The following is a 27,622-nucleotide window of genomic DNA, read 5'->3' as shown; positions in this document are numbered from 1 at the left end:
GTGGCTCACCTGCAAGGCTCGCTGCTCCCGGCTGAGCTGGCTGGAATCTGCATACAGTTCCGTAGTGACACACTTGAACCGGTCACCCACGTAACCAGCGGAATTTGCGATTCTCTTTGCCAGCTTAGATGGCTTCGGTTTCAGAACTTTGCCATCATTGGACTCTGCCTCATCAGCTCCATCTTTGGTATAGGTGGGGGTGACATCCACGCTTGGTGGGGCACTGCCCACACAAAATGGTTTGGGATCCTCCTGGGTTTTACCAAAAGTTACAGCCGGGCCGTCGCTCCCCAGAGTTGGCTCCAGGAACGGAGTGGCGACTGGCATCCCCAGGTTCTCCTTGCTGGTTCCGGCCGGAACGCTCTCCTTGCTCAAGGTGAAGACTGGCTGGCCCGGGGCCTGTTTGAAAGCATAAGCTTCGTGGAAGTCACTGATGCGCCCCAGCTCCTCTCGCAGGGCAACGAAATCGCGGTGCGGCTGCAAGGCCGGGTCGGCCGGGGGCTTGGTGGGCTCAGTGCTCGGGCCCACGCTCTCGGCCACGAAGCCCGCCTTGGCCACGTTGGCGTCTGTTTTCCCGTCTGCCTCTTCCCGGAGGAGGTCTACGTAGACAAGTTTGTCGCTCTTGACGACAGTTTTCCCTTGGTTCCAGCCAGGGCTCGGCTTTAGGTTCTTGTCGCCGGGGACCTCTGGGTGCAGCTTGGCGCTGCTAGCCTCCAGCATCTCGGAAAAGCGGTTCCGGAGGGTCGGGTCCTCGTAGCGGGTTCGCTCGTGGGAGCGGGACCTCCTCTCCGGCTTTTCCTCCTTAGTCATCTCAATGGGCGTGTGAGGTATCAACATGGGATGCACCATGCCCAACCCCAGTGCGTCCTGGTAGGTCACAAACTCCGGCCGGCCCGTGGGCAGCCCGTACGGCAGTCCAGGCTTCGGGGCCAGGTGCCCGGGAAAGAGACTGCCGTTGGGCAGCAAAACCGGGTGAGGGTAGACGGGTCCTTTGCCGTGTAGGGAGAGGGGGCTTATAGCGATGCCCTCGGGAGCCGGGTAAGGGAGGTAGCTCCTGGGGTAGGGGATCGGCGGGGACCTAAACGCCTCGTTTGGAGATAGAAATATGGAGCTCGGCGGAAGGCCATTCTCGTTGGCTTTGAAGCTGGGCTCCGGGTTGCCAGCTTTGGCGCCCTTGCTGCTGGTGCCGCCGCTGTGCTTGGCGGGCGTGGTCGGGGGCTGGCCCACGTGCTGAATGACCGACGGCGTGGTGTCCATGGAGCTCCTGCTGGTCTTGCAGCCATCTGCGTTGGCATTGGGGGCCGGCGACGCCGAGGCCGGGCGGCCAGCGCTCGACACGGAGCCCGAGACATTTGTGACCACGGCGTCCGTGCCGCCCATGCGGGGACACGATGAACTGCGCTGCTGCGGTATAGCCCAGTCCAAGGCCTTGTTTTTCAGCGGCATGCTTTTGCCATTGTTCTCTTCGTTAGGGCTTGGCCCGGGCACCACCCAGGACGAGGGCGCCGTGCTGATGATCTCAGATCTATAGATAGCACAGCCGTTTCCGGGAGGAGATAGTGTTTCTTTTGGAATCTCGCTGCCGGAGAGCACGAGGCCGCTTCCAGCTCTGCTGTGAACGAGGACCGTGGGAGCCATCTTTTTCATGTGGTCCGCTTTGGAAGCGTCTACATCCACCATTTTCGCAGACAAGTCCAGGGGCTTATCAGTAACGTCTTTGGTAACTGTCTGCTTCTCCAACAGAGGAGGCGAGCCACCGTCTTTCCGGTCCTGTCCTGCCGCTTTCCGGGCATGCCCGGGAACTGGCGGGCCACTCTCAGCCCCTTCCGGGCCCTTGGGATACTTGCCGTTGGAGAGCCTGGCTGACGGGAACTCGCTGCTCACCGTCATGTATGGCTTTGACAGGGTGACGGAGGGCGAGGTGGAGATCCTGGCGTAGTGCTTGTGAAATTCCGAGTAGGTGTCTGCAGCAGGCTGGGAAGGAAGGTGGACCCGGGGTGAAGGCCGAGGTGAAGGAGGCAATAGGAGAGCCGTGTCCCCGGGCAGGCCACTGGTGACTGCCTTGGCGGAGGGCACCCTAGGCTGCTTACTGTTCTGGATGTGGGGGTAGGCGTGGGAATCGACGGGGTTCCCAGGACTGACGCCCATCTTCCAGGGCAGGCTTTTGTCTGCGCAGTGGACCAGAGGGGGGATGGCCGGGGAGGCCGAAGGTGTTGAGAGCCTCATGGGTGAAGCCAGGGAGGACGGGATGTGGGGACTGACGTAGTGAGGTGGCGGCAGGTAGAGAAAGCGCTCCCCGTTGGTGCAGACTGGGGAATACAGCGGCTGGGCCAAGCTGTAGGACTGCTGAGGTAGCAAGGCCTTGTACATGTTCAGTGAATACTTATTTGGCGAGTCGAGGAAAGGGTAGATGGCTGGCGTGGCACCCTCCATGTAAGGATTGACCCAGGGCAGCCGCAGGTAACTAGCACCATTGATGTTGAGAGGGCTCTGTTTGTCGCTGGCAGGCCTGTCCAAGCCCAGTGTTTCTGCTGTGGGTACAGCACTTTTTTGTATTCCAGGTGGCGTTTTATAGATAGCACTGAAGCCATTTGGGGCTTTTCCAGAGACAGCGGAAGCCTCCACCGTCTCAGGTGTGTTCGGTTTGAACTGCATTTCTGGATTTCTCTCGGAAGAGAACCCGAGACCACCTAGAGTGCTCGTGGCGGCCTCCCGACTTTTCTCCGAGCCCAGTCCACACAAGCTAGAATACACGATGTTGCCAGGGACACGCAGCCCTTCCCGAATCAGGCCAGTGCGGTCCATGCTCAGCGCGGCCAGGCCATCGATCCGATGGGCCGTAGTGGCATCCACCTTTGCAGAAGAAGAACACGGGTGTTACTCGAGACGCTCCTTCAAGGAGGCAGGGCCCATCCCAAAGAGAAACCGCTAACTAGTTCAATGTGACATCAGCCTCAACATCTGAACAGAAAGGGTTAAAAAGGTAGACTCCACAGGGGCCCAGGTCCCCTGCCCACTTATCCAAAAGCCTCTGCTGCCTGCCTTCTCACCTCGGTTCAACTAGTATCCTGAAAGCCTGTAAAAGGTTGATCCCTTTAGACTTGGGGCCCATACATTAAATTCAGTCATCTATTAACTCTGGAAAATTCACCTTCTCAGCAAAAATTCTCTGCTGCAACAGAGATGACACCAGCTCCACTACTCCCAGCACCACCCTCATGGGGTAGGGACCTGAACCTCCCAGGCCCATTAGGTTTGGGGGAGGGGGTGCTCACTAGGGTTTTTTTTTCCCCTGGAGGTGGGGAAGCACTACTATTTAACATAACAAGAAACAATCTTCAGTGGGATGGACCATCAGGAAAGGAGAACTTTAGCTGTCTCATTTCTAGATCAATAGAAGAGGCCACGGGTCAAACTCTGGTTGTGTCTTTTGACTTCCTCTCCCTGCTGTCTGAAGATGGGTCAGTGTTTCCTATTTTCCTGGAAAAGGAAACCCTTAGGGTCTATTGGGAGGCTGGAAATTTACCCAACTCCAGGGGACATGGAGGCAGCATGTGGCTTTCTAGAAAAAAGGAGGCACGTATCCTAGCAGTCACTGTGGGACTTGGACATAAATGGGCAGCGTGTGAAAAGGAGTGTGGGGGCCAAGGAGAGCAGGGGTAAGGACCTGGTCCTGCAAAAAAGCAGCAGCCTACTTGGCCCTGCCCCTGCCCTGCCCCCAAAAGGCCCTTGAGCTGCAGGATGGATTACAGATCACTGATAGTCACAGAAGCCGTGAGTCTCTTACCACGTTGTGGTTCAAGGGATTTTCTTCCCTTAGTTCCAGTCTGGCCTTTGAAGCGTCACCATCATTCACAGGAATTTTCCTAGTTAAAAAGGATATGCCAAACTTCGTGAAAGCATTCCTCACTTGATCCACCTTTCCCAGATCACCCCAGAACAGACCAATTTCTAACACCTCCATGTCTCAAACTGCCCTTACCGGAACAACTCCTCCCCAGCGGGCCCCTGTTGAGAGTTGTTCCCACATTGTGCTTCAGCTGGGTTGGAAGAAAACAAAGGAAAGGCAGGGCTCAGAGCGAGGGGGACGTGAAAATCACAAACGTCTCCCAAAACCGGACGCCACTGAAATGAACATCCTGCACCATGTTTTCTCTAGAGAGGCCAAGGAGGCCAATCTGAGCTCTGCCCTCCTAGCAGACCCTCCTGAGCTGCTTTACGTGAGGACTGACATCAGGGGAGTACGAAGGCCAAACACCGAGGTGGAGACACAGGCTGGAGTCTGTGGGCTGGGTGCATGAGTCACTTCCGTGCTCCTCACGAGGGCAGGCTTTCAAAACTTTTCCCCAAACAAAGTTAGGTACCATGTTCTACAAAAGTGGTTGCCATGGTGATAATGAAGCCATATTTGACTGCCTTTATCAAAATGACGGGGGATACACACGAATATCATACAAATGTCAGCTGCTCCAGGCTCCAGAGAAAGCTGCACATCTGTGCCAGGCTGCTGCGGCTGCCCTGGGACTTGTTATCAGACAGCATCGATAAAGAAAGCGCTCAGTGCCAACTTCCAAATCCCCAGGATAAAATCGCTGACAAGCAGCAGCGGATACCCCGAAGAGCGGCTTCAATCATCTACTGCTTAGCTGCCTCTACCCCACACTCCAAAATTACTGATTAGGGAGCCTACCAGAGCTGCCAGGCAACTGAGACCAGGAGCCGAGGCCCTTGCCAGAATAGGCAGCAGAGGACACCAAGAAACCTGGGGCTTAAATGAAGGAAGGGGTGGCCATCTCCCCATTTATTACTGAGCAAACTATTTGTTTTAAAAGCACATCGAATGCCGATCCACCTGGGCCCACACTCCTGACATTTAGAGTTAAAGCAGCATATAGACTGGGATTAATTCTCCTTCATAAATATGAAATAATAAATTAAGGACGAAAGTGCACTGAAAGGCCGCTTTAGGGGCTAATCTTTTAAAGGGCGGCAATGCTTCGCTGAGCCGGGTTGCCTGTTAAAACTGTAAATCAAGGGCCGGCAGCTAGGCGGGAGATCATTCTCCCCCACCCTGTTTGGGCCTACTCTGGCTGTGAGAAGGTGAGGGGGGCTTCAGCCCGGAGAGCCCAGAGCATGGGGTGGGGGTGGGGCGGGACCGGGGGCACCCACCCCCTCTCCCCAGGCCTCAGCCAGACAGCACATTCACCTGTCTTCGTTGATCCCACACATGCGGACCCTCTCGCTGTTCATCCAGCTGTGAACGTTCCCATACAGGGGGGTTGCTGAAAGCATGTCGTCTTCTTGGATGGCAGCTTTTCTTCAAGCGTCTAGTCTGTTTAAAAAAAAAAAAATCCCAGGAGGTTGAATAAAGAAGAGCCAAACAGGGAACCAGAGAGGCCCTCTTTCTAGGTAATTCATACAGAAGGCAGGCTGTGCCCAATGTTCTACAGATGTCCAGGAGTGAAGGAACACACCTGACTCGAAGGGTACAAGGGCTGCCCGCAGCTTCCTTGCCGGCGGGGAGGTGTTAAAGAACCATATACTACACCATCCACGCTACTGCACACATCGCACTGCCACCCCCGGCTGCCTCTGCCTGCCCACCCGCCCACCTTCTCCTTTCCCAGCCTTTGGGGAACACGCTTGGCAGTTTATGGCACTGCATCCCAGGGAGCCATATGCAGGTTCTTCTGGGGTCTGAGAGGACCAGGGGTGGTGGAAGGTACAAGGGTCAGGTGTGGCAACCCAAACTACGATGCGTCTCCGGGGTTGTGGTGTGGGCTACTTAACAGATCGAGGGTTAAAAAGAGTCGGTGGGCTGGTGAATCACCCCACTCAGCCCTAGATTAGATTAGGCGCTGAACCCCGGGTGGTTTTGCCTGGGTGGTTTGGCTTGGGAGAGCTACAGAGGGAAGCGGTTGAGTAATTCCATGACGCCTGCTCGCTGGGGACAAGAAATCATTAGTGAGTGCAGAAGTCTTAGCAGCCCAGGCTGCCGGGCTATGAGCCACTGGCAGGCTGGGAGCAGGCAAAAGCCACGCATTTTCCTTGTCCGGGGAGGGGGAGGCTGCCCAGGCAGAGGAGGGGAGAGCACCTCTCCCCGGCTTTCCTTACCTTCGCTGCCCCCCCCCCCCACATCACATTCTAGTTTGCTGCATGAGTGAAGGGTCAGGACAAGCTGCATTTTATTAACAGGATTATCACGGCGCGTGATTTATCCTCGTGCAGGATTTTAATTGCTCTTTGGAGGTTGAGCCGTTTCTTTTGACTGCGCTTCAGCCCATATCCTGCTGTTAAATGCTGGGTTAATAAGTAGGGGAGCCTTTAATGCCTGGGACCGATGGCCCTCGGCAATTCCCCGCGCACAAACACATCTCCCTTGTCCGGGCCGGGGCTGGGCCAGGGCATCTTTACGCGGGGACCCAAACGGGAGTGTGAAGTCAGTGGTGTGCAGATCATCGGGGGAACTTTCCTTTCTCCTCCCTCACACACCCACCCACATAGTTTCCGAAAGCCCAAATGTTCCCTAAGTCGACACATTTCCTTTGTTAGCAGGGAAAAATATGCAAATGCTTGCTTTTACACTCGAGCACAGGGAGCAGACTGCCAGGTCGGTCGGGGTGGAAGCACCAGGTCCGGGGACTCTTTCTGAGAGTGACTGAGGGCGGCGGTTGGGGGAGCACCTGGGAGACCCAAATCCAAAAGCTAGGCTGGTCTATCCTTCAGCCTTTCTTTGTGCTAACTAGGCCTTTTGTCCACCAGTATCCTTGTTGGCCCCCTATACATAGAACACCGTCTGTTAATCAAGAGCCACACACACAGACACACGGCACGGAGTTAGAGCCCAACAATGAAGCTGGAAGAGGAGGAGGAGGACGAGGACAACGACGAGGAGGACGAGGAGGAGGAAGAGGCAGAAAATCTGCAGTTGCAGCAGGCCTGGTGGGATTCTGAAGGAGCACCTTCTGGAGGAAGCGCCTCTTTCTTTCTCTTTCCGATGGGCTAGCCCCAGTGCCGCAAAAAGACTAACTGGGGTCTTGAAGAAGGTTCTGTGGGGGCTCTGGGCTTCTCTTCCTTCCTCCAAACATACAAATCAAGTTGGGGGTGGGAGAGAAGGCCACCACTAGTGCACAGAAGACCACAAGGCACATTCAAGGGACTGTCCCCTCCCTCACCCCTGCCGCCCCTTCTAACAAAAGAAGACATTCTGGGTGGCCCAATGTGGACAGTGGAGCAACATTGCTTGATGCAAGTGTCCTGGTCCTCAGCGGCAGCAGTGGGACTGCACAGGCCATCCCCTCACTACGTGCCACAAGGAAACGCAGAAATTACACCAGGAACCAAAGGGTTGATCAAGTACCCCTAGGAAAAGGATGAGGGAATGAAAAGGGGTGTGTGTGTGTGTGTGTGTGTGCGCGCGCGCGCGTGCACGCACACGGCGCACCTAGGAGACTTCAATCTTCTGTGGTCCCTGAAGTGGCCTGGCCTTCCACAAGCTGCCACAGACCCACCTCCTTCGGTAGCTGCCTGGTGACAAGGACCTCTGAGCACCTGACTGAGGAAACAGGATCCATCATCCCACTTTGCCCCCTTCCTACTCCCCCACCCCTGCAAAGGGCCAGCGGCCCCCTTCCCTGGACACAAGGGTGGATGTGATGCAAGACACCTGGGAGCCCTGGGTGCTCTCAAGCTCCCCACCACCACTGCAGGGCTCTTCCTGTGGGCTTTTCAACATTAATGCCGCACACTTAGGTGACACGGGCAGCAGCATGAAGTGGCTTTGCAGGCACAGGGTCAGATGAAGTATTGGGGGTGGAGGAGAGGGAGGAGGCTGTGCGAGAAGAAACAAGGGAGGGAGAGGTACATTGTTGGATCCTGCTGACTACACACACACACACACACACACACACACACACACACACAATCTTTAGCTGCCCCATGAACTTTTTGTGAACTGTTTAAAAGTGGAGGTCTGTTGAACAAACAGCGGCGCCACTGCCAGCCATAATTTCATTGCAACAAGCTAAAGACTTTTAACTCTTCAGGTTCCTGGGCAAAGATGGAGCTAAGTGGGAACGGCTGGTGAGCAATGGCCCGGCCTGCAGGGAGCCCCTTCTCCAGGGTGCCAGCCTGCTCCGGAGGAGCCCAGATCCCCAGCAGGTACATCCTCTGCTGAGGCCATGTTGAGGCCATGCTGCGTCCACCCTGCCCACCCCGCCGGGAGGCCAGCCTGGGGACCTCCCCTCCACCCCTCTATGGGATGTGGAACTAAGGGGGTCGGCATTTGGGTAAGAAACACAAAGAGCCCAAGGGGCGGAGATACAGCGATGCTCATCCCACTCCACTTCCAGAAGGGGCTGTTGAAATAGTTGGGGTCTTTTTTTGAACTCTAAGAGAAAGTGCTTCAAAACTGACTTCGCTGACCCTAAGGCCACGGTGGAGAGGACAAATAATGTGATTTAGATGACAAACAGAGCAGGCACTTTGCGGCTCTGAGAGGCTTGTTTGCCTTTATTTCTCCGCGGGCACCAACTCCCCCCCCCCCCCCCCCCGCAGGCTAGAAGTGCCAAGATGTGTGAAGTCACTCAAGAAAAGCACTTTACAAGCACCAACCTGTTTCCATGTTAGCTGCTAAGCTGCACCTTGGCGATGGGGTTTAACCCTTTTTCAGTGAATGGAGAGAAAGGGGCCAAGGATGCAGGATGGGGATGGAGAGGGAAGGGGAAGGTGGCTGAGAGGAAAGGGTCAGGCAGGGAGACTGAGGAGTGTCTGGTTTCTAAAGAACAGACCAGGAATTGTAGTGGTTGCCCGCTGGAACACCCAGTTTTGGGGAGAGATCTGGCTGGCAAAATGCGCACACGCGAGTGCACACACACACGTGCACATATGCACACCCACACACCCACACACCCCCAGAGTGGACTCCAGCTCTTGAACTGGCAGTAACTGAAAGCACAAGAGAGCTTGCGTCTCCCTCAACAGACATGGGCAGTTATCTGCTCTGGGAGCCAAGGGTTATGCTTAGAGTACTAGGCTTGGCTTGAACACCGAGGAAAGGGCCTGACTGGCAGAAGGAGGTCAGAGGGACCAAAATTAGGAGCTGTCACCTCTGAGAAGGGGCACTGCCAAGCCTCTGACAGGACACAAGGAGCACATGGGTCCAGAAGTAGCACCCGCCGCTGCCACCACAACCACCCATTCCTGCCATGAGGACATCGTTATGCACTGAGGAAAAGGAGACGGCTGTTTGGGTTTTCTTTACAGGCGATCTCCCCTGGCAGACAACAGACAGCGGGTTGCAGACTTCAGAGGCTGGGAGGAGCAAGGGGACAGGAGGCAGCACCAGACCACTCTTGGCACCCCTCCTGAACTCTCCGCTGGGCTCCTCCTGGCACCAGGCCACCTGTACTGCCTCTGCCCTTGAGGAGGTGCTCCATTCAAGCCTGCACATCACACTTGTCAAGTTCACCAACAAAATGGAAAACATCACCATCAAACCATCCCAGCTCCCCTGCACCACGCGAGCGCCAATGGTGAGGTGCCCCTTCCTTGGGTCTCTCAACTGCCACCCCTTGCCCCCATCAGGCTGTTATCCAGGCAATGGTCAAGAAGGCCTGGGCAGGTGGGGGGGGGGGGCGAGCTTCCAGCTCAGAAGGCAGAGCTGGCATTGGGAAGGCTGGCCCAGTGTGTGTGTAGTGTGTGCTGGGGACCTCTTCGGGGAAGGGGCCTCCCTCCCATCACAGCCACTTCTCTGCAGAGAGCACGCAAGAACCTGATTACCACCACAGCCTCCCAGCTCCCACCCTCACCAGCAGTGTGTCTCTGGGCAGGTGGCCGAATCTCTTCAAACCTGCTCCCCTCATCTGTAAATATTTGGCACCGCATTTTCCAGAGGATTAAACTGCACTATGGACTTGAGTTTTGCCTGGCAATGCCTAGTACAGGCCACGTTTAACCCCATTAAACAGCATCTGATGCCACAGAGCGTACCGTGTGACAACCCCAGATTGGTCGCGTAGTTTCTTTGTGGCGTTGGGAAGGCTGAAGCAGGGACACAGAGGGGGCCAGGCCAGGGAGGGGTGACCTTCAGCAGAGTTGTGTGGATTTCATCAAAGCCCAAAGCGAACCCGCGGGAGCCCTTCCTGGGGCTGCTCCAAGAGCAGACTGAGTCACGCACAGCAGCACTTCTCTCCTGGTGTCAAGGAAGGGAGGGGTGAAGAAGTTCCTATTTTAGGATGGGGGGGAGGGGGGCTGTGTGGGGGTAGATGATGAGAGGAAAACGCTCTCCCGGATGTGCACTGTTGGGGGCGGGTCCTCCTGGGCTGCTTTTTGGGGGGGCTGGTGGAGCAGCAGGGTGAAGCGGACCGAGACTGGGCCCCCCCCACAGCGCGCGTCCGGTCGTCCAGGGGTGTGACTGAGGTTGGTGGCTGGCCTGGTCAGCCAGCCCTCCAAGGGTGTTGGAGGGGGTGGGTGGGGGTTTGGGAGGAGTGATCCAGGCTGCCCAGGAGCTGTCTCTTGGCACACTCCAAGCCTCGGCCATTGCCTCCGGGGGCGTCCCCACCCACGCCCCAAGTTTTGCATTAGTAACACACCAAGCTGGATGGGAGAGGGAGCGAGGAGGATGGAGGATGGGAAACTCGCGCGGTCCTGACCTTTCGAGCAACCAGAACGTTCCCTGCCTCCTCCCAGGGCGCCTGGGTCAGAGCAGAGCCACTCGGGTAGGTCGGGGTTGAACTTGGCCCTCGGCGGCGGCGGTGAGGGCGAGCAGGGGGAAGGGCGCCCCCTCCCCCGCCTCAGCCCGAGCGCGATCGGTCGGCAACAAAGAGATTTTCTCTCCCACCACACACACCCGTGCTGCTCCGGGCTCGCCCGCCCCTCCTCGCGGCTCCTCCACCGAGGTCCCCACGCGGGGCCGCCCCACACCCTCGCGACGCGCCCCCGCCCAGCGTTCCAGGAACTCCCGCTCTCTCCGGGACGCGGCTGGACCTCCGCAATCACCCAGTCCACTGACCCCAATTAACCCCTCGGGCCCTGCGGCCCGCGTGCTCCTCCGGGGTTCCCCCTGACTGAACCCCGCCGTTGAATCTCTGACAAAAAGGAACTTTGGGTGGGCATACGGAGAACCCTGGCTCCTCTGCCGGACCCAGCCGAGGAATGGGCGCCGCAGACACCCTCCTCCTGGCCATTCCTCCTAGGCTCCTTCTGAGCAGACTGGAGGTCCACCGCCCCCCCCCCAAACACACCCAGGGTCAGCTGTTGGACCAACATTGGGACACTTCCCCTTCTCCCCCGACACCGATGCAGGCCACAGCCTTGGGGTTTTGTTCCTTTCACTTTCTTTCACGTTTATGCCACACACCACCACATGGGCAAGAGAGGGCCTATTTGGAAGCCGGTGTCCCTCAACAGGAGGCAGCCCAGGACAGGAAACCTAGGTTGAATGCAATGAATCATCCTTCCTCCCTTATTCTCCCCTCCCCCACCCCCAGCCTCACACCCCCTTCGGGATAATCCCAACAGGGCTGGGTTGCCACTTGGGAGTCTATACAACCTGGGGGCAAACCCAGAATAAAGGAGCCGTATCACAACTCCAGAGGGGGTGTCAATGCACTGCCATCTCCACCAGGGTTTTGTAGGAATAAAACCACACTTGACGAGCCACCCCCACCCCGCCCCCCGCCAAAGGAACAGGCTACATGGTAAGGCTATCAACAACAGCGATCGTGAGTACACAGGAAGCACAAAGGAACTTTTTATGCATAAAAGATGCATAGCACACGGGCTCCTGTGATCTGCACCGGGGTTCCTTAAATGATTGTGCACTGCCTGGGAGTTCTGGGAGGGCTGGGGAATGAGGGTCAGAGGAGCAGAGGGGCTCCCACTTTCTTGACAAGGAACAAAAGAAACCCCATGTCTGCTACTCACTCTTGGAACTCGGAACACCCCAAACAAAGCTGTGGAACAACTATGGTGTAGATGGGGGCCCAGGAATTTTTGTCGCTGCTCAGAGCTTAATTACTCCTCCTTGATCCGTGGGACTAGACACGACACCGCCAAGGTTAAAATGCCCCGAACAGCGCCGAGCAGATGTGAGCGAGCTGGCAGACGCGCAAATGAGGCCTGCCTCGGAGCACGATAACAAGTGACTAATACATTGCATATCGTTGAAAGAAAATTATTTTTCTCTAATTTGCATTTGCTTGGGGAAAAAAAAAAAGCCAACCAGAGTCCCTCTTCACAAGCACGAGTCTAATCCTGGAAATACAGCCCGGCTGCTTTAAGAGAGCTGGAAGGAGGGAAAGACTGCCAGTGTTTTGGCGTTACAGGCTTGTTTATCTTTCCGCCTTTCCTCCAAGGCGAAACTCGTTTTGCAAGCAACATTCCTACAGAAAATGGCACACGTCATAAAAAGAGACCAATTTATAGAACTGGCACCGAAGTTCATGTATCACTCCAGAAGCATCTTCCCAGCTCCCCACTGGGGAACCCAAGTGGATACAAAAGTCCACGTTAAAACTCAAAGAGGGTAGGCCTGGGGGGGCCAGGGGCAATGAACTCAATTTGCTGAGATCCTGAAGGCTGTACATCCAAGGGACCAAAATCACAGAGAAGGACAAGATACAGAATCAAATCAGCTCTAAAGGATCCTCCAAACCCTGGGGGGCCAAGGGAGGTGAAGGGGAGGGGAGTGATTCTGATACCCATTTTGCCCCAGGACAGCCCAGAGGCGGGGCCCACCTCTCTGGTCACCCTGAACCCACCTGCTCAGGTCAACTGGGCATCTCCAGGACCAGCCAAGGGGGTGGCTACTGCCACCAACTGCTCTCCTTCCCACCCTGGTGCCTCCCCCCAGTGTCTGGCTGGCGACTAGGAACTCAGAGAAGGCCTGTGGCTGTGGGCATCTAGTTGATTAAGTCACAGAGTGGGTGGCGCTGTAAGCACACCTCAGAACCACGCCTTTGCGTCCTACAGCTGAAGTCGAATGTGCTCATGGAAATAGGAAGGCTTAGGAGGAAAAGTTAAGGGGTGTGGGTAATCAAAAGCCAAACTGCACCCTTTTACTCCACTCCAATATAACCCCCTTTGGGTCTTGAACCTACACACTTGCGTTTCCAGCCTGGGAAATGGTGGTGAGTGCACAGTACCCACCAGTCTCTCTACTCTAACTTGTCTGAGTAATAGAGCCATTTCCAAGGGGGACCGAGGGCCATCAGAGACTCTGCAACTTCCAGAAAGCCTTTGGTTAATAACACATTGTTTCCAACAAGCTTGCTTAGAGCTGCAAGTTATTTCCCCAAATCTTAAAACCATGCCTATGAGCACCAGAGGGCCCAGGGTCCGCCGATCCTGGCCAGACCCCTCTCTGAGCAGTGACACTTGGGACCCTGTGGGCCTTCTCCCACCACCTCTGCAGAACAAGCCCCCTAAAGCACAACACACAACGCACCCATCCTGCACCTCCGTCCTGATTCCAGGAGCCAGAAAGGTGTGTGTTGGGGGAGGAGGGGTGCGTGGGGCGGTGCGCGGCGCTGCCGACTTTTTCTCTCATCTCAGGACGCTGTGGCCAGAAAGCGGCGGCCACCTCTGCAGCTCTCCGCGGGCCTGCATAGTGCACGCTTTGTGTAAGCGCAGCGCTGCTCGTGCACCAACAGCTGTCACATTATTTGCACTCGCTGTAAACAGCCTTCACATTCCCCCCTTACCACATAGTTAAAGCCAGACTAACAATCCACAGTTCGAGATCAAACCAACAACAGCAGCATTGTGTCTGCCTCCGCTGCCTTCGCACCAAGCCCAGCAGCTGGCAGGTTTCTCCGGAACAAGGGGACCCCCCCTTCTTCCCCCACCCCTCCAGGCTCCAGCCAAGGCTAGCCAAGGCAGCGTGCAGTTTGTTGCCGCTGATTGTAAAAGCGAAAAGAGCACAGCCATGTCGCAGGGATTTCTGTGTGGTTTATCAGCCTTCTCCCAGAGTTTGCCCCTCCTGGTGGCTCGGGGAAGCACCCCTCCCCCACTTCCTCAGCTAGGAAGAAAGGTTGTTCAGACTCCCAGGGTCGCTTTCAACGCTCAGCAAGGCGTGGGCTGGGCCAGGCCTGGGGTCGGGGACAGAGAGGCCTGCCGCTCCCTGTGCTGGGTCACAGGGGGCCAGGAGGCTCTGCCCTTTGCGAAGCCCGCGGCCCAGTGCCTCTGGTGCCTCGAAAATTGTCCAACTCCCTGAATACTTACTGGCCGCCCCACTGATCAAAATGTCTCCTTTATGATTTTTGGTTAAGTCGAACATTTCCATAATCGTCATTATTAGTGCAAATTACACGCCTAATCGGTCCTTAAATAGATTTTAATTAAATAATCATACAAGGCTCATTTTATGACTTAAGAAAGGCATTACTTTTCGTTATAAACTTTCCACCAGGATATAGACTCATGATAGCAGACAAATACTTATTCTTTGAAACTTGGCAAGAACTGATGGGCAGAGAGGATCCTGAAATGACACCATGTCACCTTCTGGAATCCCGGCTGAGACCAGACATAACCACATCTGTGCAACTTTCCTCTTGGGAAGGGAGAGGGGATCTCTTCCTCCAAACCCTCACTTTCGCTGTCTCCTCTTTCTGGCCAGTGGAAAGAAGCCCCAAATGCTACTTTTTCCTTACCCATCTGCAGAGATTCCTCCAGCGGGCCGTCTCTGGTAGAGACCACTCCTCCCCACTGCCATCCATCCAGTCTTTCCCCCTGGTCTGCCGAGAGCCTCGGCGCAAAGCAGGCAGGGTTGTGCTTGTTAACTGCTGTGTAAAATGCTGTTAATAAAATAATAAATACAAAGGATGGAGGCTGCTGGTTTCCACGGCTGTTTTGACTGGAAATGCCTTGGCACTTGTCATGTGTTTATGGGAGGGCAGACAACTCCAGGATTTGCATAGTTTGGACATTTCTGTACTTCATTTATTCTGTCCTAAATGACGTAGGCCTAGAGCTATTTCAAGTTTGCATTTGTACAGAACTGTTGAGTGCCTAAGAGCTTCTCCAATTAGACCAAGTTTTAAATCAGACCCAAAGCTGGACCGTCCTGGCTCTGACTCGCCCCCTCTCCACCTTCTGCCTCTGTTTCGGGAGAAAACAAACAGACCCTCAACAACGACCCCCTGTCCTTGCTCTCCCCACCTTCACCCCCTCTGGGGGCATCCAGGGCAAAGGTTAAGGTGTCTTCAGATTACAGGCAAGGCCCCGGCTCCGCAGTGTGGAAATCATGGCAGTGAGGCGCATCCTGGCCACACTCTACCTCTAAAATAGTAGTGAGCTAAGATGCGGGGAAAACTGCTGGCCTGGTAAAACCCACTGTTCACAAAACAATGTCAGCAAAGGCTGGAAGGCATTCTTTAGAGAGGGACCAAGGATTCGTGCCTACTGAAGCTCTTTCAGCACAAAGGCTTTTAGGGGAAGAAGGGAAAAAGAGGGAGGAGGAGGGGGGAGAGGAGGAGAGAAGGGGAGGGCTCCTGTTTCAGAGCAGGCATCCCCTGAGAGTCAAGAACCAAGTGTAGCTTCAATCAAACGCTGACTTCCCCTCTGGGAGTCGAGTAGGAAACCTGATCACAGTAGCTTACTACCGGCCTGGATCCATACAGGTCTGGTTTTCTTCTCATGCTGGTAATTTTTTAAAATACATATCGATATAAAAAAAGAAGCGATCCCTGGCAGACTTTATTGAAAACCACACTGAGACCTCGTAACATCCGGACTTAATCCCTATCAAACAAACCACAGCACCTCTGGCCTCTGCAGCAGGCCAGCCCCTCACCTCTTCCAACCAGGTCTCTCCCCTCCAGCCCCTGGCTCTTCTCTCCCCCAAGAAAGGAGGACGAGAAGGCTTGCCAAAAAGCACCAAGATACCCGGTTCTGGAATCAATTCCTAACCATATAATGATCCCGCTTTGGGGGGGGGGGGGCATCCAAGCCCTTTCATATGGAACCCTTTAAAGCGCAGAATGCAAAGAACTGCAACAAAAGAAAAGAGGAACCCATGAAGGCAGAGCAGAAGGATATCAACGGAGGCGAATTTAACTTGCGACAGTCCCTGACACTAGCCTAGACAGGTCTCAGGGGCTCTAGGGGGCAGCCGGGAATGATGGAGCAACCTATAGGAACATGACCAGTCATTCAACGCAGTCCCTAATTCTCGGGGCCTACTATGTGCCAAGTAGTCTCCTTTGATCCTAAAGGTGGATAATTATTACCAGTCTTACAAATGAAGAAACTTACCAAGGCTCAGAGGCCATAAATAACTTGCCCCCAAGGTCACACAGCTAGTAAAAATGAGCCACGGTCAAACTCAGTCCTGGAGTTCCGGAGAGGAGCCAATTATTGGTCAAATCGTGCCATCTGAAAAATCCTCAAGAATTTCAGAAAGCTTCCCTTAGCTCTAGTACTCGAGGGCAGGATAAGAGCGTTTGACACCTATGTACCTTAGTTCACAAGGAAACCGAAGCCCAATTTCTCCTACATCCAGTAATCTCTTGGTTCACTTGAAGTCTTTCCCAATTTCCTGTGACTTCCTACACAGGAATACCCCAGTGTGAGGTCAGGGCTCCAACAAAGCCTCACTTTCCCCTCCTCCAGAAACGTAGAATAGGCAGGGGTAGGTGGGTCGCTACTGTCAGGTCTCCACAGAAAGTGCTGACTCCCGGTGCTAGGTCTGGGCCTGCCACCCTAGTTTTGCCACAGAAAGCAATAAATCAAATTATCTAGATAGAGCAAAAGCCCTTTTGGAAAGAGTGCCTCCACCTACCTTTCCTAGGGTTTTAAGGAAAAACCTCCAGGGACCAAAGTAGGGTGCGGGTAGAAACTAAGAGGTAAGTGGCTTGTAAGACGTCAGGCCCTCCTGGACTGGGGGTCCCCATAAAAGGCCAACGCCCGCGATAAGCCAAGGACTGAGTTATCTCCCATATCCCCAACTTCTCATCCCAGAAGGAAGGGGTGTGTGTGTGTATGGGGGGGGTGTCGGGGCCTAATATCGCCAGTCGGCCCCAACCCCGGTTTCCAGATCTGCCCCAGGCTTTCGGATGCTCCGGGAACTCGGCACACCGGACGACCCAGGCTCCACAGGGCCATCTCCCGCTCGGCAGGGGGACCGGACAGTCAGCTGCCCCGGCGGGCTTTCCGGCCCCGGACCGGTGGCTCCTCCAAGAGGCCGAGGCTCCGGACGCACGAAATGGCTCCAGGAGCGACTGGGCGGGCAGGGGCCTCGGGCGCGGGAGGGATCGAGGCGATGGCGGCGCCGGGTCCTCACCCCGCTAGCCAGCCGAACACGCCCCCGCCGCCCGGCCGCCCGCCCCTGGCTCCCCGCCAGTGGCGCTCGCTCGCTCGCTCGCTCTCTCTCTTAAACTTTCCGGCGTTGGCGATCGGGCAGGGCTTCCAGCCTCCGCCCTCCCCCCACCCCTAGCTCGGTGCAGGCCCTTCCAAACCTCCGGGGAGGCGACCCCCGCCCCGGTACCGCGAGACAGAGGCCCCGGCAGACACCCTCCCCCCCTCCCCCCCTCCCCACACACACCTTGAGCCACCTGGAGCCACTCGGAGCGGGCGGCTTCCCAAAGCGATCGGCGTCCGGCCGAGCGTGGGGCTGCCGCGTCCGGGAAGGAACTCCCGCAGCCTCCAACGGTCCCGGCCTGCCCGCGGCGCGCGTGCAGTGCGCCCCACACTCGCGCGCTCCGAAAGAACTTACACCGGGGGGAGGGGGAATGGAGCAGGCGGGGCTGCGCCCCCCCCCTTTTTTTCCTTTTTGAAACTCTTTAGTTGCAAGACTTTTGGGTGTCCCTGGCACGGCTGCGAGAGCTCGGGTAGAACAATAGAAACAGGGGCTTGCCGGAAATGGTGCAGGAAGACCCCTATAACCCTATAAACCTCTCCTCCCCTCCTCAGTTACTATTAGCATTAAAAGACTCCAGTGCCTTCAATGCAATAGTACCTGTTTATAACTTTCACCCGCTGGGTCCCCATACCCTAAACAAGTCCCCCTCCTCACATTATGAAATCACAAGGGCAAAGATCGCTCCCAAATCTGTGACCTCGGTAAGCTCTCTGGGACTTTCACCTGCTCTGCCCCTGGCACCCCGACCTGACTCACCCCCTCCCCCAGTAGTTCCTCTGGTTTGCACCTAGACAATAAATTTAGTTTAATTTAGCTTCCGGTCTTTAATTTTAGCAGGTCTCCTTTTTGCATGCAAATCAATATGGCAATTACCATCTAAAAGCTCGCCCAGCCCCGGGTCAATGTAAATTGATCATTGTCCGCCTTCCACAAAATAACACCGGGAGTCTGTGGTGCATAATGAGATTATACTGGAAACTGTCTTTTAGATCACAAATTATATTTTATGCTGTCAGGATCTTCTAGCGGACTTCCCCGCTAGTCTAATCACAGGGAGCTGAGCCCGTGGGTGCTGAGGGGGGATGGCTGGCTCAGGGAGACGTGGCTCTAAAAAATAACCATGCGAGGGACCCCCCCATTTCCAAGACCCTAGACTGGGGACAGGCACAGATGAGTTGTGCTGGGAAAGGGGGCCTTCTACAGAAACATCCCGGAAAAGCATCGTTCATTAATTCCCATGCAACACAAAGTCAGATATCCCTTCCAGAGGGATACGTTAGGGGCAACCAGCAAAAAAGCCGTCGAGCCGGGCTGGTGGGAGGGGGGGCGGGAGGAGGAGTCTCCTGCCAAGAACTCAGCACCAAGGCGGCTTGGCTACCACCCGGGGCGCGCGGGGAGGCCGACCACTCCGGCCCCTGCAGCTTCTCAACCCCGCCGCCGCCACCTAGGCCCCAGCAGCGCAGCCTGCTTTGCAAACAGACGGAATCCTGCGGGCCAAGCACTCGGGCAGAGCAGCTGGGGCGGGCCTTGGCCGGCCCCGGCCTCCCCTCCCCGAACCGTGTGAGCCGACCGCCGAAGCCTCCAAGCAAGGAGAAGGTCCTTTCTCGCCGAGAGCACGGCTCCCCGCCCCTCCGCGGCCCCCAGGGCACGGGTGTGACCCTGGGGCCTAACAAAGGGCCTTCTGAGTTCGCTTCGGCCTCGGGCTGGCGGGGGGAGGGGTGGGGACCGCGGGGGGAGGGGGAGGACTCGGCGGCCGAAGCGGACCCTCGAGGTCCTCCGCCCCGCCCCGCCGCGCCGCGCCGCGCCTGGCCAGCCCGGCCGGGCCCCGCGCCCTCGAGGAAACCACCAAGGTGGCATTGTCAGGGCTGCCGTGCGCTCCCGAGGACCGTCCTGGAGTTCGGGCGGCACTGCGGCCTGCAGGCCTCCCGCCCAGCCCGCGCGGCCCAGCCCTGCCCCGCCCGACCCGGCGCGGGCTCCACCCGAGTGCGGTCTTCCCAATAAAAGCTGGAATTCCCGGCTGGGCTCAGACAAAGAGGAACCGCGGCAAATCGACGCCGCGGGCAAACCAAACCCTAGCCTAGTTTACGTGAGCGTCTGGGGTCACACAGGCGCCTACTAATCCACCCTACACAGGCTGTTCCCGCAAGGTCTCCTCCAGGAAAAAAAAAAAAAAATTAAAGCATACCAAAATGAAAGCGTACCTCCTCTTTATTCCTCCCGGGGGGCGAACTTCGCACTTCTTTCGGTTCTATCTTTATCAATCCACCAGGCTGACAGCCACATTAGCCAAACAGGACTCCAGAGCAGTGCCACCATCCATTCCCATTCCTCCTGATCCAAAGCCAAAAGCTACTCCTTTTCCTCCACCATCCATCCACTCAAGGTCAAGAATTCAACATCTCTTAGAGATCCTCTTACCTGCTCCCACACGTACCCTCTTCCCCTGCCCCAGAAGGAAAGAAAACTATAACCAGAAGTAATATTAGTGAGGGCCATCCGCCCTTAGCTAGGCCGCTTTGCCCTCAGTTTCCTTCCAGCCTACCACACAGGAGTTCCCTGTGAGTGCGTGCACGAACGTGTTGGTATGGCCCACAGCCACATGTGCCCATGTGGCTCTCACCCGGCAGGAAGGCGGAGAGTCTACGTCTGGCGTGGAGGAGTTTTTGTCATTCAGCTCGTGTATCTAAGCATGGATGTATACATATGAATGCTTTTTGTGTTTCCAAGTGACCCTCTTCACACCTTTAAATGGGCTTTTGTCTCTGGTAGGCATTTACAGAAATTCTGCCCCAGTTTCCAGCTCAACAAAGTCTGGGATTTTCTCTTAGAATATCACTATAGGTCTCTGTATTTGCATATCCGTGTTTACATTCCTCTCGGCCAGTTCTTTATCTCTTATGTATCTCTTGTTCCATGTGGGCATCAGAGCCCAAGTGTCTTGATTTGTCTCAGCACATGTCATGCAGGCGCACATCTTAATCTGAGCATTCCGGTCTAGCTCCTACACCTCCCCACTACTTACATTCTTGCGTTGCCAGTAATGTGTGGCCCATTCCCAGGCTAGACCAATATGGGTTTGCAGTTTAAATATAACCAGAGGATCCCCTGGACCACAAACCCTAAAAGGAAAAGGATGGGGAAGGAGACAGAGGTGTATTAACTAATGATTTATTTATATATAGGGGAACCCACCCACCAATTTCAACCTCTAGAAAGAACTAGACCACCACCTGCGAAGTTATGTTAAATTTGGAGATTCAATGTCGACCTCACATACGTGAATGCGAATGATCAATCTTGCACACATCCCTAGCCAACTCCTATTTAGCAGCTGTCCCCTTGCACATATCTGATTGTAACTCCCCACAAGTTCATGGTTAAAGTGCATCTATTTATACAGACAACTCAAAGACCTCTTTGCTGTCTCCCACGCATACCTGTATACCCTGGCCTGACATTTCAGCCTCAAGTCTTCCATCTGCAGCAGTCTTGGTCAGAGGCCCCACCCCACTACGGCTCTGAGCCTCTGAGCCGACCTTCCCATTACTAGACCGTCCACATGAATTCTCTCTGGGAGGTCTAGATCTGAATCTCCCAAACTCAGTTCCTTAAGTGAGGGTGCACACTGGGTGTTCACGCCTCCCTCCCCGTTGAAAAGTCCTAGGTCAAAGTAGATCACCTAGCAGCTGCATTTGGTTTGTCGAAGAATCGAGTCCAATGCACCAGGATGTGAGCGTGCAAGCACAGAAGAGAAAGGAAAACCTTAGGCCTAAACTCCTGCCCCGCCTCCCCCTCCGGGGGGGGGGGCTAGTCTGCCTTCAGGAATTTCTACTAGGATCTTTGCCCCCTCCCCCATCACACTCCCCCATTGCCTTTAAAGGGTTAAGAGAAATCCTCACTGCCTTCCCTCCACCCCGCTCACAGGGCCCGCAGGCTTGCTCGCTCACTCGCTGCTCACGGGAGTCTGCCGCCGCCTCCGCGGCCCGCCCCCCCCTTTCCCGTCCTTCAGCCGGGAGGGAGCCTGCATGCCTGTCTAGACCGATCTATCACAGGCACACCAACAACACCCGCGAGAGCACGGAGACCCTGCCCAGGTCCCCCTGCTCGCACGGTTCCCGGCGGACAGAACCCGGGGAGCGTGACCGCGCCTGCGGGGTGGGGGTGGGAGCCGACGGGCGCGGGCCGCCCCGAGCGCACCGCGGGTTCTCGCCGGCCCTGGCCTCGGCCCCCGGCGCTCCCGCCAGCCCGGCTGCCGGGGCAGTCACAGCTCTGCGCGCTGGGCAGTCCTATTTTTATCTTGTCTAATCCCAAACTGGGCGGGGAGCACAGGCGTCGTGCTTAGAGAACAAGAGATAGGCGAGGGAGGCGGGGAGGAGCAGCCAGGCAGCGACGCGAGCAGGAGCGAGTTAAAGACACAGTCGAGGCGACCGAGAGCAGGAAGAAAGAGCGGGCTGCGCGGGCCTCGCGGCGCCGCACGCAACGCGCAGCCCGGCGAAGTTACACTCGCCTCTCCCCACCCCTTGCTGCCGGTCCCTCCCCACTTCCCAGCCGCGCTCTCCGAAGCCCGGGCCGCGGGGCTCCGGCCTGTGTGGGAGGCAGAGGCCCGGCCGGCCCTGCAAAGGGCTAGGGAGAATCGCTAATGAGCTGTGCGGCCCATTGATCCGGAGAACACTTCCTAATTAACTCTCAGTCACCTACTGGTGACAGCGCCTCAAAGGACAGCGCTGGGGCCGTGCGAGCCCCAGCCCCGACCTGCCTGCCGAGCGCCTGGCGCCCGAACCCGCGCGCTCCCCTAACTACCCCAGGCAATCCCGGCGAGGGGCGGCGGATACCCGCACGCTGAAGGCCAGCCTCGCATTAAACCTGGACGGCATATTAATCACCGCCATCCTCCCCTCCCGTTCCTCCACGCGGTGAAATCGTGCCCCAAATAAACACGCGAACCGACACTGCAAAGCCCAGACCAGATAACAGGTCGGGGGTGGAGTGGGAAGGGTCGAGAAGCGAACGTATTCTCCAAGTGCCCACGTACAGAAGTCTCCGAAGCCGACAATTAAAATGCCTTACACACAAGCAATTCCTTTGGCAAAACCGAATCCAACACCTCGTAAGGATTGATTTCGACCCGCGGTGTCCGTTTCCAGTGCCACAGGAAGTGTCAGATGGCTAGAAATACCCAACTCTGTCTGCGTTCGCCACCCACTACCTTCTGGGGTGGGCCATTTCCTCCCTGTTTTCACTTCCAGGCCGTTTTTAAGGATTTTTCGACAAGAAGCTACCCTTACCCCCAAATACCACTACTCCCCTCCCCTAGCCTTCTCTTAAAAAAAAAAAAGATAAGAAAAAAGAGAAAAGGAAAAAAAAAAAACAGCTAAAACCCTGAGCTGTCTGGTCTAGACACAGGGAGTCTGTGTGAATACCTATTTGAAGCGCGCTGGTTTCTTTTTAAGGTTTGTTTTTAAATACACATAACCCTCCCCCCTTCCTTCGCTCTTCAATTCCCCCAACCCCCACCCTTCAGACGCCGGCGGCGCGCGCCCTCGCGCGCAGGCACTCACAGCCTCTAGCTGGAGATCGCGACTTTCTGGAAAAGATTCATTAACGGCAAATTAAGCCTCGCCCGGCCTCGGCCTACACGCGGCCAGAACCCGCCGTCACAGGGACCCGGGGAAGTGCCCACTGGAAAGTGCGAGCGGCGGGAAGCCCGCCGGGACCACGCGTGCCGTGAGCCGCCCTGCTCCGCACACGGCGCCCCAGGGCTTGCTTGGTAAACAGCAGGCGCACGTCGCCGCCGCCCTGAGCCCCCGAGTTGGCGGAGGCTCTGCGGCGCAGCGGCCCGCCCGCTCCGAGCGCGAGCCCCGCGGCGCGGTGGCGGCGCCTCGCCCTCCCCGCCTCGGCGAGGATCGCGCCCCGGGTGCGCGAGTTCCTCTTCGCCCTCAGCCTCTGCGCCGCACGCCCTCCGAGTGGGACCAACTTCCTCCGGCCGCAAACACGCACACGCCCAACCAGCTTCCCCACTAGACTCCCCGCTGCCGGGTGGAGGACCCAGGTCTCGCCCCCCCACCCCCGCCCGAGCCCACCCTTCCCGCCGCCGCCCCCGCCCAATCTACCCCCCGCCCCCGGGGGCTCACAACTTAAAACCTACCCCGCAACGTCGGAAAGGGCGTGGGGGTGGGAGGGAGTCGCGGATTATAATTTCAGAAGAACATTTAAAAAACAAAGCGTCTGACCTGGCGGGCGGACGGGCCGAGTCGGAACCCCCTCGCTCGGCTCAGCTCGGCTCGATTTCCTAGTAGTTTCTTTTCTTTCCTTTTTTTTTTTAATCCACGTGATTCGCGCTTTGGGGCAAGCCAAGAAAAAACCCGGGACTCCCCTCTCGAGTTGCGCGGCGGCGGCGGCAGGTCGAGCTCGGCTCGGCCCGGGGCGCCCGCCACACACCCTCGCGCACGCACACGCCGTCGTTCCACTAGGAGGAACGACCGGCCCCTGGAGAGGCGAGACGAGGCGGCGGTGGCTGGGGGTTTTTACAGTTCTTTCCCGAGTCGAAAAAGAAAGCAGACGGGAACCCGCCGCCCTCCCCTTCCTGCTCGCGAGCTAACGCCGAGCCGAGCTTCCCAGCTTCCAGCCCAGCTGCCCCCCCCTCCCGCGCCCGACTCGCGGCGCTCGGCGGCGACCGCGCTCCCGCGCACACAGGCACACACAGGCTGCAAACTTCCACTCCGCGAACTCCCTGGTCTCCTCCCAGCCCCCGGGGAAGCGGCAGGTCCCCTCGCCGCGCCCCTCCCTCCCCGGTGCCCACGCGGGGCCGCTTAGGCTGGCTGCATTTTTAATAACTTACAGCTAGGAGATAAAAACGAAAGCGAGCCAAGCAGCCAAAGGGAAGCGCGAGGCGAAAGCTTCGAGCTCCACGGGGTACGCGAGAGTGTCGGAGGAGCAACCAGCAGCGGGCGGGGGCCCCGAGGGAGGGGGCCGACTGCAGCCCGCGGCGCGCCCGCCCGCCCGCCCGCGCGGCCTCCCCGGGGAAAGGTGTTCGGAGCACTGACCTGAAATCCCCGGCCGGGGAGTGAGCAGGGAGCCTGCGATCCGGCGCTTTGAAGTTTTACCCCCGAGCAGAGTCGAGGCGGCGAGGAGGAGCAAGGGGCGGATGGCTGGGTGGGGAGAGGTGTGCGGGGTCGGAGGAAAGTCGGGAGGCGACGTTAGCGAGCGGAGAAGGAGCCGGGCCGGGGAAGCGCGGCGAGCAGCAAAGTTTGCCGTCCCCGGCTGCCCGCAGCCCGCTCGCGGCGCCGCGCTCGCTCGTCTCCCTCGCCGTCTGCTGCCAGCCGGCTGCCCTCGGGGTCGGCCCCGCCGAGGGGTGGGCTCTGGGCCGGGTGGGGGCGGGGCGGGGCGGGGCGGGCTCAAAGCCTCCGGGCAGGTGGCGACGGCCCCGCGCGATCCTCCGGGCTCCCGGGGCTGGGCCGGGTTCGACCGGGCTCAGCAGCTCCCGCGCCGCCGCTGCTGCCGCCCGCGCTCCGGCAGGAGCCCCAGCGCCATGTTGACGGATCGCCGCGAGCGCCCGCTCGGGTTGGGTGTATGTGAGTGTGTGAGAGTGTGTGTGTGTGTGTGTGTGTGTGTGAGAGAGAGAGAGTGTGTTGGCCAAGTCGTCCCTGCGCGGCGACAGCGCGGCTTGGGCTCCCCGCCCGGCGGCTCGCGGGCTCCCCCTCCGCCGCCGCCGCCGCCGCCGCCCGCCTCGCTCCCGCTCTCGGTCGCGGTCTGGGCTCCGGCGCGTCTCCCCCGCAGCCGCCGAGCTCGGCCCGCGTTCAGCGAGGAGCGTAGCTCTGCCTCACCTTGCCGCTGGGAGCCCGGGCTCCGTCTGCCGCCGCACGCCGCGATCCCAACGCGTCCCCCTCCCCGGTTCCCTCCTCTTCCTCCTCCCCCTCCCTCCGCCCGCCCGCCCGCCCTCCCTCCCTCCCTCCCTCCCAGCAGCCGCCTCCCCTCCCCCCGCAGGCGCAGCGCTCGGGCGACAGCCGCCCGCCCGCCGCCGCCGCCGCCGCCTCCAGCTCTCGCAAGTTTGAGCTCCCCCAGCCTCCGCTCACCCTCCGCTGCGGCGCCTCGGCGGTGGGGTTGCGGAGGGGTGATTCCCCGGGAAAGGTCTGCCCGAGTTTCCCCAGCCGTCATCGATTCCCGGCCAGGCGCGTCTCGCCTCTCTGGGTCCGGAGCCCCGGACCACTTGGGTGGCTCTCCCCCTCGCCCCTCGCCCTCCCCTCCCCCGCTCGGACCGAGTTGGCTGCGCACACCCGGCCCGGGCGCGCGTCCTGGACGAGCCAGAGACCGGCTCGGGCGGCGGCGGCGAGGGCGGCCCGCTGATCCCGAGCAGAGGGGATGGGGGGCGGCGGGGGCGGCTCTCCCAGCCGCGCGCCGAGACTCCCCTCGCTACCCAGAAGGCCAGTGGAGGACCGCAATTACCATAAAGCGCCTCGCACTCAGCGCAGCCAAAGCTGTCAAACCCCAGCGGCAGCCGCCGCTGCCTCCTCTCGTCACCAGCGCTGCGCTCTCCCGCTCGCGCGTCCCCTCCGAGACCCAGCAGAGCCTGGCGGGTGCGCGTCGGCGCCCACCCTCGCCCACAGTCGCCCCCTCCTTCTGGAGGAGCCCTTGCCCGATTCGGCGTCCAGAGCTACCTGGAAACACCGCGCCGGGCCCCGGTGGCCGTTCTGCCCGAACTCCGCACCCGAGTTCCCCGGACGTCTCAATTGTGTGGGAATTGTTTGGAGAGACGTGGGGCGGGGGTTGGGGAAGGCAGTCAGTGGGGCACAAGGAAGCGGGGGTGGGGGCGGCAGGGGAGCGGAGATCCGCCAGGATTTCTCCCCGGTCACAGGCATTTCATAGTCTGCACCTCAGCTGGTTGGAGGCTCCGTCCTGGCCCCTCACCCCGGCCTCGAGAGATTATCTCCCGCGTTTTATTTTCCTTGGCAGGGAGCAACTTTTGGCTTACACCGTTCGCCCCATAAATTTCCACTCGGTAACGTCGTGCTGATCGGTGCTCGGCGGCGGCGTACAGCCTGCGCCCGCAGCAGTTCAATTCAATTGACACGTATTGAGCTTCTCCAGCGCACCCGGCGCGGCGCTGGCCGCGGGGGGAGGGCGGGGGCCGGCGGGCGGGAGGGGGAGGCGGGGAGGCGAGGTTCCGGCCTCCCCGGAGCGCAGAGCCTCTGGGGCGAGCGGTGAAGCCCCAGTTCGTGAAGCTGGCGGGAAGGGGTGGGAGTGGGGGAGGGGTGTTCCGGCCTAGCCGCACCCAGACCGCGGGCCCGGACCTCGCGGCAAAAGGTGATCCGACTCGGCTCTTCGCTAGAGTCTTTTTTTATGCTGGGGGTGGGGGAAGTCTCTTTCTGCCTAAGGACAAGATGGTGCAGGCTCGATGAGAACATCAATCCGAAATGGAGGTAGCTTGTAAATCCACACGGAAAGTTTTAAAATATCCTGGAGTGTCTCCATGCCAAAAATAATCAAAAGCATCTCAAGTTGATTACGAAGTCAAGGTCAAGGCCAAAATCAGCTCTAGCTAGCAGAGCCCTTTTAAAAATTAGACTTAATACTGACTGCGGGACCGGTGTTAGGTGCGATGTTATTTATTCTGTTTTAGTTCTCAGTACATAGTTATAAAAACAGCCCTTTTCAAAGCAGAAGTGAAACATCTCTACCGTTTGAAACCCGAAACTTCGGGCAGAATTAAATCTTCATGCTCCAGAGCTGCTTGTAACAACTGATGTAAAAGACAGGCAGGCAAGTGCCCCCCCGAGAACAGTGCCCGGCCCTGCCGGGCTGCCACCACTTCCAGGACCCGCGCCGGCATAATGGAATGCACGCCTTTTTCTTCCCGGTTTTTCTGGAGGTGGATGTCTCTGAAAGCTAACCCACACATTTTTTTAATCTCCGGTAACAAGCAGAAAGACACCTGGACTATTATGCTGTAAAGCTATTTTTTATAAAGACATTTTAGGGCCAGACATTAAAAGTTATTAGACTGAACGCATGCGAGTTACAGACACAGCTGGAGAAAGGGCCTCTGGTTGTGTGTTGTAGCAACATTTCTTTTTGAAGCGACTCCTTTTATTCAAAACAAGTCTAAAATAACCAGGAAGGCTGAAGTTGGGTATTTGTGGAGAAACTCTCTGAACGTGGTTCCAGGCGAGGAGGCCGCCGTGCCACTGTGGGCCACGCAGGAGAGCTGGCCTGAGTGAGTGTGGAGCTGTGCCAGGCTCTTCCGGCTGGGTTAGGCTGCCGCAG

At 57.7% G+C, this 27,622-nt stretch overlaps 1 protein-coding gene across 8 annotated transcripts in view; it reads right to left on the bottom strand.

Moving 5' to 3' along the window:
* The window catches only part of BCOR (BCL6 corepressor), a 115,060-nt gene that overhangs the window by 19,962 nt on the left and 67,476 nt on the right, over positions 1-27,622 (bottom strand). For 2 of the 8 annotated variants that reach the window (XM_077889576.1, XM_077889582.1), the window contains exons 1-4: positions 24,406-24,700; positions 5,207-5,332; positions 3,788-3,866; positions 10-2,853 (exon numbers count right to left, since the gene is read on the bottom strand). In XM_077889576.1, coding sequence (XP_077745702.1) covers positions 10-2,853; positions 3,788-3,866; positions 5,207-5,292 — 3,009 coding nt within the window. In that variant the 5' untranslated portion in view covers positions 5,293-5,332; positions 24,406-24,700. Of the gene's footprint in view, positions 1-9; positions 2,854-3,787; positions 3,867-5,206; positions 5,333-23,592; positions 23,854-24,405; positions 24,702-25,185; positions 25,265-27,622 lie in introns of those variants that run through there. The other 6 variants (XM_077889583.1, XM_077889584.1, XM_077889577.1 and 3 more) reach the window with 5 other exon arrangements.

The sequence above is a fragment of the Canis aureus genome, chromosome X (genome assembly GCF_053574225.1).
Source record: "Canis aureus isolate CA01 chromosome X, VMU_Caureus_v.1.0, whole genome shotgun sequence".
In the NCBI taxonomy this organism is placed as follows: Eukaryota; Metazoa; Chordata; class Mammalia; order Carnivora; family Canidae; genus Canis; species Canis aureus.
Note: the sequence above shows the minus strand (reverse complement) of the source record. Positions and strands in the feature narration are given on the sequence as shown.